Source organism: Piliocolobus tephrosceles, chromosome 1 (genome assembly GCF_002776525.5).
Source record: "Piliocolobus tephrosceles isolate RC106 chromosome 1, ASM277652v3, whole genome shotgun sequence".
Classification (NCBI taxonomy): domain Eukaryota; kingdom Metazoa; phylum Chordata; class Mammalia; order Primates; family Cercopithecidae; genus Piliocolobus; species Piliocolobus tephrosceles.
The window spans coordinates 24,247,933-24,259,689 of record NC_045434.1 but is presented as its reverse complement, the minus strand read 5'-3'; the positions used below and the strand labels follow the sequence as shown (position 1 = coordinate 24,259,689).

At 42.5% G+C, this 11,757-nt stretch overlaps 1 protein-coding gene across 2 annotated transcripts in view; it reads left to right on the top strand.

Annotated features, from left to right (window-relative positions):
* CREG1 (cellular repressor of E1A stimulated genes 1) overlaps positions 1-5,640 on the top strand; it is a 12,840-nt gene extending 7,200 nt beyond the window's left edge. The window contains exons 3-4 of one of the 2 annotated variants that reach the window (XM_023207079.1): positions 371-555; positions 4,364-5,640. In XM_023207079.1, the coding sequence (XP_023062847.1) occupies positions 371-555; positions 4,364-4,367 (189 nt within the window). In that variant the 3' untranslated portion in view covers positions 4,368-5,640. The remainder of the gene's footprint in view (positions 1-370; positions 556-4,363) is intronic. The other variant, XM_023207080.1, reaches the window with a different exon arrangement.
* Positions 5,641-11,757: the final 6,117 nt, after the last annotated feature.

Genomic DNA, 11,757 nt, shown 5'->3' with positions numbered 1-11,757 from the left:
TTTTTTTTTTTTTTTTTTTTGAGGTGGAGTCTTGCTCTGTCGCCCAGCCTGGAGTGCAGTGGCATGATCTCGGCTCACTGCAAGCTCCACCTCCCAGATTCACGCCATTCTCCTGCCTCAGCCTCCCAAGTAGCTGGGACTACAGGCGCCCACCACCACGCCTGGCTAATTTTTTGTTTTTTTGTGTTTTTAGTAGAGATGGGGTTTCACCATGTTAGCCAGATTGACCTCGTGATCGCCCGCCTCAGCCTCCCAAAGTGCTTGGATTACAGGCGTGAGCCACTGCACCTGGCCAAATCACACATTCTTAACAAATGAGAAAATGAAGTGTTACTGCTATAAGAATGTTTATTTCATATATGTCCTTTAGGTGAATGAAACAGAAATGGATATTGCAAAGCATTCGTTATTCATTCGACACCCTGAGATGAAAACCTGGCCTTCCAGCCATAATTGGTTCTTTGCTAAGTTGAATATAACCAATATCTGGGTCCTGGACTACTTTGGTGGACCAAAAATCGTGACACCAGAAGAATATTATAATGTCACAGTTCAGTAAGTACTTACACATCTTTCACCTAAGATTGCTGCCCTTACAGCCATCCTCAGCCTTCTAAAGCAACGGGGGTTTAACCATTTTCATGTACCCTGGACCCCCTGGGCAGTCTGGTAAAGGCACTGACCCCTTCTCAGAATAATGTTTTAAACACATAAAATACAGAGAATTAAAAAGAAAATCACTATAATGAAATACGTTTATAAAAATATTTGTAAATGTGTGATGCAATAATTCATTGTTTTATTAATATATTAAATATAAGATCTAGTAATGCGTCTATTACTTTTTCCTTTTTTTTTTTTAAGACAGAGTCTTACTGTCACCCAGACTGAGTGCAGTGGCACTGTCTCAGCTCATTGCAGCTCCACCTCCTGGGTTCAAACAATTCTTGTGCCTCAAGCCTCCCAAGCAGCTGGGAATACAGGCACAGACCTCCACACCCAGCTGATTTTTTGTATTTTCTTAAAGACAGGGTTTTGCCATGTTGCCCAGGCTGGTGTCTAACTCCTGAGCTCAAGCAATCTGCCTGCCTCAGCCTCCCAAAGTGCTAGGATTATAGGCATGAGCCACCGTGCCTGGCCTTTCTGTGCTTTTAAAGTAGTGAGGATTGAAGATAATATTTTAAGACATCTGCAACACCTGCAACATGATATGAAAGTATCTGTGATTTCTCTATTTCTGTTGGAGACAGTCACAGATATGCCGTCACCATGTGGTTTATTCCCTACATTCATTATTGAAGGAAATGATACATTTCAGTTAGAGCCTAATGAAAATGAAAAAAAAAATTTTGAGCCAAGTTCATAGACCCCCTGAACTCTGTCTACAGGCCTGGACACCAGGTTGAGACTCCATTTTAAGGCTGTGCTTGTTGGACCCTGGACAGAGCCCGGTTATGACCCACGATGGCATTTTCTCATGAGGCTTAGACTCAGGTGCTCCTGGACTGTGAACGTCCTTCATCTGAGTCTGGGCAAGTAACCCCATCCCATCAGCCCCAGTACTACAAGATGCCTGTGGGGATTGTGGTTTATCCCACCAAGAAGTGCTTGGAAGGGAGGAGGCTGAGACAAACGAGGCCATGGGAGAAAATGAAGCCCAGGACCTAAAGATAGAAAGGGAAAGGAAAGAAGAGTGTAATCAGAGTCTTTGGAGTTAGTTCAGGGTTCAAATGAAGGAATACAAGGGACTGGTGCTTCTCTCAGGTGACACAGGGAATTCTGGCATATCTGGGGAGTGATAAGAACAGTAACAATAACAGCTAGTGTCCATTGTTTATTACTGGCTGGCTGCTCTACTGGATACTTTTCATGTGTTAACTCATTCTATTCTCACCACATCCCTATCTTGCGCAACCTTCCACTGCAACAGGTAGGTGCTGTTTTTCTCATGTGTAGAATGGAAAGCTGATGCACAGAGACGAAACTGGACTAAAGTCTTGCCGTCAGGAAGTGGTGGTGCTGGGATTCAAACCCCGGCATTCTTGCTCCAGAGCCATCACCTGACTTCTGTTCATGATGCTGTACTTCTCCTCTGGCTGCCTCACTGGTAGCTGGCCAGGCTCCTAACTCAGTGTAATTTATAATGCACATTCTGCTTGTAATGACTGACTGCTGTTTCAGGAGATTATGGTGATGATACTAAGGTAGACTTGTAAGTTGTAGGTCATTTGAGGGCTTAAATTCTTAGCATTTATTTCATCTGTGTCTTTTTCAATTGTAGAACAGTTCCGTGTTGAACTATTGACTCCCTACCATGATTGGAAATTTCTTGACAGTGAAGCTCAGTTTTGTTTTGTTTCTATTTTTAAAAAATTCCGAGCAGGGCCTAGGACAGTATGTGTCACAGAGCAGGTGTTTAGGAATGATTGTCTGGCTCTTTACTTGAGACAAACACTCTCACACTCTGTTGGGATAAAGAATCCGACAGTCCTGGTGCTTGTTTTGCTGCTGTGCGTGCAGGAGAGGCACGGACCTGTGATCGTCTTCTGGGCTGGCGAAGCCATCTGACTTCGTAGGAATAGAGGGGTAGCAATTACAACTTTATTCCCCGGCAACAAATTATCAGGATGACTGTTAAGAATGACAGGCCTGCTCTTTGAGGTTACAGTTTACTTTCACAGGACATAATATCTGAAGCGCAGTTATCTTTGTATAAATAACATGCCCAAAGGCAGTGCCTGGTTTAATAACAAAATGAAACTGTTTTCCCATAAGTCTTCACACTGAATAAGTGAGTAAAACAGATACTTTTGAGGTTCCCACTTTATTATGCAGACAAAGAAGCACTTTTCTGCAGCACAGAGATAGAACATTTTTTCCTTGTCCTGAGAGGAGGCCCAAAGGCTAGAGCAGGATGTGACTCTTCTGAGGCAGTGCACCAGAACCTGAGGGATGGGCAGTCTGCTACGAGTTGTCCATCACCAAGTCTAGGAGAGCCCCCACTAATCCCACTCACCAGGTTTGCCACCAGAGCTGTTTAATAGTCCAGGGAGTGTACAGTGATATCTGTGAGGACCAGAGCCCCCATCTTCTTGGGGAACCACTCACAGGGGCCTCACAGGCATTCTGGAGCTTCCCCCACCGTGGCAGGCACTTTACTTGGCTCGTCCAGATGGGTTTTGGAAGTTATCATTCCTCCAAATACCACAAAGCCCTCTGCATCTGAAATCTGTTTCACACAGATGGAGACTGCCACTTGTGAGAGCTGATAAGGAGCTTAACTGAATGTGGTTTGCCTCATTGGACTGTTGGGTGAAGACCCCGTGAGCATGTTTGCATGTTGAGTGGAAGGCTTAAATGTCTACACGAAGCATTTCCAGGCACCCTGGAATAAGCAGTTCTTTTTTTTTTTCAGACAGAGTCTCGCTCTGTCGCCCAGGCTGGAGTGCGGTGGTGAGATCTCGGCTTACTGCAAGCTCCGCCTCCCGGGTTCACACCATTCTCCTGCCTCAGCCTCCTGAGCAGCTGGGAGCACAGGCGCCCGCCACCACGCCCAGCTAATTTTTTGTATTTTTAGTAGAGACCGGGTTTCACTGTGTTAGCCAGGATGGTCTCGATCTCCTGACCTCGTGATGCACCAGCCTCGGCCTCCCAAAGTGTTGGGATTACAGGCATGAGCCACTGCGCCTGGCCAATAAGCAGTTCTTATAAGCATAAGCATTGCTTCTGACCACTGTTAAGTCTGGACAGCAGCATGTTTGTGCTAAGCCTCATTTGATCTCCTCTGGCGCACATCCAGATATTTCCTAGCAAACACACAGGTAACAAAAGGTCATGGATTACAGACTTGCCTAGTCTCGATACTTAGAGATGGATTTCCTGGTTGGTGGCAGCAGGAAGGGGGAAAGTTCACCTCCCAGCTAGGGTCAGTATCACTGGGCAATGGCTAATCACTGCTCTTCTGCCCTGATGTTCAGGACCCCTTCTGTTCTCAACTATTTTTGTCTTTTAAACCTTCAGATATTCTTAAATGAGATAACAGCAGCAGCCACGGCAATGGCCTGCTTCTTGCTACATCCTAGTAGAGTTCATCAAAGTGTGTCAGAATCATACTTGGAAAGGAGGGTTGCTTGTTAAAATGAAGATTCCTAGGCCCTACCCTCAACCTATTGAAGCCAAAACTCAGGAATCTGCATTTTAACAAACCCAAGCAGTTCTTTAGTATATTCTGGTGGCTGAAATGAACTCAAAATCTTATTTTAGATCAGAAATTTTATCTAGTCCTTCCCTAGGATGAATTAATTTTTAAAATGTGTTAACCCAGTTTAACAAAATAATTCTTCCTCTCTGTTCCCCTTTCTAGGTGAAGCAGACTGTGACGAATTTAGCAACGCTTATGAAGTTTCTTAAAGTGGCTCATACACACTTAAAGGGCTTAATGTTTCTCTGGAAAGCATCTCAGAATATTAGCTAGTTTTCTGTCACATGCTGGTTTGTTTGCTTGCTTGTTTATGAATAGAGTTGACCTGTTACTGGATTTCTTGGAAGATGTGGTTGCTACTCTTTTCATATTTTGAAGCCATTTTCATAGAGAAATATCCTTCACTATAATCAAATAAGTTTTGTCCCATCAATTCCAAAGATGTTTCCAGTGGTGCTCTTGAAGAGGAGTGAGTACCAGATTTAAATTGCCCATTGGCATTTGAAGGTACTTGAGTATGTGTTCTTTATTCCTGGAAGCCACTGTGCTGGGTAGAGTGCGTCACTCACCACAGCTGCCTCCCGAGCTATCTGACCCTCGTGCAAAAGATTGGCCCCCATTATGGTGCGCCTGAATAAATCTTGCCTAGATAGACAAACAATGATGAAACTCAAATGGAGCTTCCTACTCATGTTGATTTATGTCTCACAATCCTGGGTGTTGTTAATCCAACATAGGGTGAAACTATCTGATAAAGAACTTTTTGAAAAACTTTTTACACTCTAAAGTGATACTCAGAACAAAAGAAAGTCTTGAAACTCCTGAATTTAATTTCCCCACCTAAGTCGAGACTGTATTATCAAAACACACGTGCACACAGATTATTTTTTGGCCTCAAAACTGGATTACAAAATAAAGAGGAGAAGAATATTTTGTGTGTTACTGGTATTCTTTTATAAGTAAAGTTTACCCAGCATGGACCAGCTTCAACCAGGGACAAAATCCCCTCCCAAACCACTCTCCACAGCTTTTTTAAAATACTGCTACTCTTAACAATTACCTAAACCTTCCTCAACTGCTGCAAATCTCTTAATAGCTTCTAGTGCTACTACCATCTAAGGTCACCAGAGGGAAGAGAACATGGCATTAAAAGAATCACATCTTCAGAAGAGAAGACACTAATATTATTACCCATATACATGATTTCAGAAGATAACATAAGATTCCTCTTAAAGAGGAAATGTCAGGAATCAAGCCACTGAATCCTTAAATGGCAAAGAGAAAAGTTGAATATGAGTCATTGTGTCTGAAGACTACAAAGTGAACTTAACTGAGATCCAGCAAACACATTCTGTTTAAGAAAAATAATTTATACTAACTTCAGTAAAATGGACTTCTTATTCAAAGCATCAATAATTAAAAGAATTATTTTAATGAAATGTGTTGGATTTGTTTTCTTAAACATAGACATGAATATTTATTACACTTTATTTTATTGTCTACCATCGAAATAGCATGCTCCTAAATCAGTCACTGGCTGTTTCGAAACTTGAAGTGAATAATACTACTCTTTCCAATTGGCAAAAAGCTCGTATGTCCTAAAATTCTGGGCATGGCCAGAATCTAACCTTTGTCACAGGTTTTGCCTCAGAGCTTTGGTTGCCAGTGTACCTTGTGATAGAATTAGGTTGAGGGCAGCTATTTGGTTTTCTCCCTTTACCCACTTACTGAGTTTTTTCTCCAGCATTTGGAACCACATAGATACATATCAACATTCAGGTAAGACCCAGTTATCATACAGGGTAAAGTCAACCAGTGTTTCACAGCAGGCGCTGCAGATTCTTTTATAATTGAATGTGCCAGAATATGTCGCTGTTAATATTCCAGTCAGCCACTAGGGGGCACTGTGGACTACTTTTTGTGCAGGTGTGGGTTTCTTACACAGCCAAATTAAGCCCCTAGGAATGATTCCCTGGGCTGGGTTAGGAGCTGGAGTAAATGCAGCTCAGAAGGGGCAAGAGGAGAAGCAGAGGCCTGATTTGCTGCTGCTGCTGCTGCTGCTGCTAGGTTTTCCTGGTCTTATCACTCCCTCCACACCATGTGTTTCTACATCAGGCTTCTGGTCCTCTTGCAATCCCACCTGCTGCAGAAGGAGAACAGATTCCTGGTCTCAAACAGCTAGGAGATGAGTGTCTTAGACTGGGTTGGGGAGGGGGAGTCAGCCTTGGTGCAGAGAGCAGGACAGGCCCTGATAGAGAAAGATAAAAGTGGAAAGAGGCAGTGACTCAGGAGCCTGAAGCTACAGAGTCCAGACAGCTGCCTTTGGCAGATGCTGTCTTGGACCATCGATCTACACTCAGCTGGTCATTTGTCTTTACCGACCATGGCCAATAATCATAGTTTATTCTGTCTTTTAGTCTAGGTTCAAAGACCTTGGCAGGTATGTGGGGGAGTGGAGAAAAATATGAAATGTCACGAGGTTCAATGAAATAAATGCATCAGATATTCTGAGGAGATTACTAGTGTGATGTTCCCTTCTTAGTAATATTTAGACTGAAGATCACAAAGTAACTGAAAAGGAGACTACTTTCTTTTAATGGAGCCTAGTTTTCGGTTTCGGTACTGAGGAAATCATGCTCTGTGTAATGCTGGTTGGCCAGTGTTTCCTAGGGGAGTTCCAAACTGTCACTTCAAAACCAAGTGTTCTATCAGTTTTCATTAGAAAAGACAATTATAATTTAATTATAATTCCTTTTGCAATTAAGGGGGTACAAATCAATAAAATGTAAATTTTTTAGTTTTTAAGATTTATTGTAAGACACAGGAAATGTGGAGAATAAAAAGTTTGAAAATTTTTTTTTTTTTTTGTATTTTTTAGTAGAGACGGGGTTTCACTACAGGCGGGGTGGTGGGCGCCTGTAGTCCCAGCTACTTGGGAGGCTGAGGCAGGAGAATGGCGTAAACCTGGGAGGCGGAGCTTGCAGTGAGCTGAGATCCGGCCACTGCACTCCAGCCTGGGGAACAGAGCGAGACTCCGTCTCAAAAAAAAAAAAAAAAGTTTGAAATTTGTAACCTCACCAACCAGTGTGGCTGCTAGTATTTTGGGTGTGTTTTCTTGGGAGCGATGTTTAAACGTAGTCAAGATCTGGCTGTTTAATGATTGTGTATCAGGCTTCTTTCACTTTATCATAAAAACAACTGTGTTCCTAGAAGCCATTCACAAGGATGGCTGAGAATGGCTGCAGAATGTTTCATCAGATCAATATAAGCAGACCACCAAATAATGGTCTGTATTGGAACTCTGTTGCTAGTGACAAGAAACCCAAGTGAAAGTTGTTCAAGCAAAAAGATTTCATTGATCTTACATTATTCAGAACTTGGCCTTCATTTCGTGGCTCCTCTTTCTGCCATGTTGGTTTTGATTGCAGCCAGCAATCTTATGGCAAAGAGGATGCGTCCTTCCTAGCTGGGCCCTAACCGTTCCTGAATAATCACTGTGTCTGGGAATGGGGTGCCCTCTTTGGCCGAACTTGAGTAGTGTATCTTCTCCTGAAGTTGCCGGTTCACTCAGCACCATCAGAATCACAGAGACTGGGAGAATGTAGAAGGGGGACTCCTGCAAGGAAAAGGGTGATTATGCGAACTGAAGGAACACTGAGCAGGCAAAAACCAAAGGCTATTAGCATTTTCTCCAGTTTTTGCACATTTAGGTTACTTTCAATTTTTTCCTGTTACAAAAGAAAAGTCTTTACGCATAAACATTTTTTACATTTCTGTTTTTTTCCTTAGATTCCCAGCAGTGGAATTCCCAAGCCAAAAGCTTTTGGAACATGTTATAAATTGCTTTTAAGAATGTATATTGATTATAATGTCTAGTATTTGCTTTAAAACATTCTAGCAAAGAAAAAAGTATAGGGGATTAGATGAGGAGAAATTGGCAAAATGGTAAAGTTGAAGCTAGGTGATGTGCCTGGAGATTCATTTTGCTGTTATTGTCTTTTGTGTATGTCCGAAAAATATAAATATTTCTAAATTGAGTTGAAAAAAGAAAAAGAATTGGGGATCTGGAGAGGTTGACGTTCCCAAGCCCACCCAGTTCTGGTCTCCAGGCTCAAAGTCCTGGCCATTTCTTCTACTCCATACTAAATTGGCATGTGATTATACTGTTTGAGACACAGATTATGCCAGCACAAGGCTTCCTGACTCTTCTTTACCCCACAACACACCAAGGCAGGAATGCAGAGCTAATCTATGTTTGTGGGTGGGGAGGGGGCATGAGTAGTGGGTGCTAGGGAGCTAGATAACAAGTTTGACTTGGCGATTCAGGAGTTCAGTAGGGATTTCTTGGAATGATGTTTTCAGTAAAATTTTGGAAAATATATAATAATGGGGGAGGGGAGAGAATTTACATCAATGAACAGCCCTGCAAGCAGTGTATGAAATTGCTTACTCTGTGATGGGTTAAAATAGTGTGTTATTTTAATTGGCAGTTCTTAAGGATACTAACAACATTGAACATTAAAATTTCTTTCGGTTTATTTTTCCTCATTGGAAACTGTCAATTTATATTCTTTGTCCACTTATGTTTGGGGGACCATTTTAAAAAATTGATCTTGGTGAATTCTGTATATTAAGTCTATGAAATCATTTACTTAGTAAATTTGTTGCTAATACTCAGTTTTCCTTTTAAGTTATTTTGTTTAAAACCTATAGATTTTCTATTTCTATAGAAAAAATTAACATATTTTCCCCTTGACTTCTTTAATTTCCTTTAAACTTGGTATGTTTGTTTCCTTTGAGAAATTTGATAAATGTCAATTCGGATTTTCTCATTCTTATGTTTAATTTTTATACTTTACTCTTTAATCGTTTAGAATGCATTTTGTGTACAATATTCTTCAGTTTTTTGGATGACAAATCCAGATTATACTTAGCTTTTTTAGTCTAGATGTGAACCCAAATCTAAGCATAGCTCTCTCAGCAGTGAGGATGAAAGTGAGTTAGGGCCATCGGCCTAGCCTGCTGGACAGTCTATCTGAGAGAGACTCTGTATCCCTTAGCTTGAACTTGAGGGACTGGGATTGGCAAAGAAGCATGGTTCTGATAATATTCTCATAACCTTTGGAGGTTGTCTATCACACGCACTCCTTAGCTAGATTCTCAAGTCCCACCACAATAAAACTGTAGCTGGCTCTCCCAACATTATCTGCCATTCCTCAGTGTATCCTACGCCATGACCAGCCAATCTGATCTGGTCATGCCTCAAACTTTTCCCTTTGGACTTTTCCACATGCTCCTCCCTTAGCCAGGCATCTCCTACCTCCTCACCTCCCTCACTTTTCAGGAGTAGGTAGTCTTTTGAAGGCCGAGTCTGCATCTGATTGATTTATCACTGTAGCCCCAAAACACCAAGTGTCAATATTTCATTACATGGAGTAACTCCTCAATGAAATTTTAACACATGTTTTGCTTGCAGACTTTCTACTTTAGTGAATATAGTGGAAGATGGAGGCTGGACCTCCAACTTGCTGTGTGACTTAGAATGAAGTGATTTATTTCAGTGAAGGCACATTTAATCCCAAGCGCTTGGCAAATCTCAAGGAGACTTTGCTTGGCACCTCAGACATCAGACTCCATTAAGGAACAGCATTCCACATTACAGGCTTGGGTGGAGACGTCTGTCTCATGGGCACGCTTAGCAACTCTGCCACTAACATTCCATAAGGAAGCAAAGGATTTCGAAGTGAGTTCATTATCGTGTCTTTGTTTTTTCGGATTTGAGGGACTGTGCCTCATTGTTCTCTTCCCAAAACCTGATGTGTAGACGCTGCTCAAATACGCTTGAGGAACGAGGGTAGAGCAGCTTAACCAAGAAACAGTCTCCCGTCTCTCTACAGCTGCTCTGAGAAGGAGAATTCAGCACATTATATGCATCCCAGAGTCGGTCAACACAAACTCTCCTATTTGGTTGCCAAGAGTCATCTGTGTCCCTGGGATTTATCTTTGTCTTAGTTTGCTCAGGCTGCCAGAACAAAATACCATAGACTGGGTGGCTTAAACCGCAGATATTTATTTCCCACAGTTCTAGAGGCTGGACATCCGCGATCAGGGTGTCAGCATGAGTGGATTCTGGGGAGGGCTTTCTTCCAGGCTTGCAGACGGCTGCCTTCTTGCTGTTTCCTCAGATGGCGGAGAGAGATCTCTTTCTCTCTTCCTCTTTCTCTTCCTCTTCTTCTAAGACCACAGTCCTGTCAGATCAGGGCCCCAACCTTCCAACCTCACCTAACCTTAATTAGCTCCTAAAGACTCTCTACCTCCTGATGCAGTCATAGGGTGGGTTATGGCTTCAACATATGAATTTGGGGAAAAACAATTCAGCTTATAGTAATTGTGTTTGGAAGAGAATAAATGATAAGGCTTCTTTGTTCATCCCAAACCTTTCCTGCTTTGATAACTCCCAGGCCCACCCATGCAAGATTTATCCTCAATGGTTTCTAGTCCATTCCTGCTTAGACTGTGGTTTTATGGGTACGCTTTTGCAGGTTGTATCCTGCACAAAGGCCCCAGCTGAGGGGAAAGCAGGGGCTGAAACCCAGCCTGAGCTCATGCCCTTGTCGTGGTGTGAGCAGCATCACCCCAAAGGGCATCTTTCCTAAAATCTCAATGGCACTTTATGGGTTGGTAGTGCCTGGCTTTCGGGCCATTTCTTTCTTTAGGTTTGTTTGTTTCCTATGGATGGAATCTCAGAGAGGGCAAAAAAGAGTGTGAATAGAGCCCAAGGGAGTCCTGGGCTGTGGGGGGCCCCTCCGGTGGATGGGTGGGGGGAGCAGCCGAGCAGGAGCAGCATAGCCGAGGTTAGGAGCGGTCCGGCTTTGAGAGCACTGGGTTCTGAGCCAGTCATGCACTTGCTGCACGTGGCCCTGGGCAAATCATTCTACTTCTCAGATCCTTAGACCCCATCTGTAAAGCAAGGACAATACTTCACAGGTGGGAGTACAGGTTAGCAAAAATGTTCACAAATCACTTAACACAGTGCCTAACAAAGCAGTGATCCTTGTTAGGGGCAGTAAAAGAGGCATTCTCAAGCTCTGGTGGTCCTCATAGCATCCTCTCTCTGAGACTGGAATGGATCCTTGAAGAACAGCAGAGTGAGTGTCAAAATCAAGCACACTGGCTCTGCAGTGGGACTGCATAGGAGCAAATCCTCGTTCCATCACTATTTCATCACGGACAAGGTGCCTCCCCTGTGTGGGCTGCAGGGTTTTCATCAGTAAAATAGAAAATAAAAATAGAACTTGCCTCCCTGGTTTGTAGGAAAAAATTCGAGCTAATAGGTAAGAAGTACACAGAACACTATCCAATATAACAAACATTCGATAAATACTGGTTGCATTTTTTTCTTTAACTTCAAATATCAGTTGGTAACTACAGGTTGTTTTCACAAAAATAAAAGTTATAATTGTCAACTTACTTAATTTTATAAAATACGTTCATACGTGGCATTTCAGCTAACCCTTGCAACAGGCCCTAGAGATAGGCAGGACACTCTTTATTTT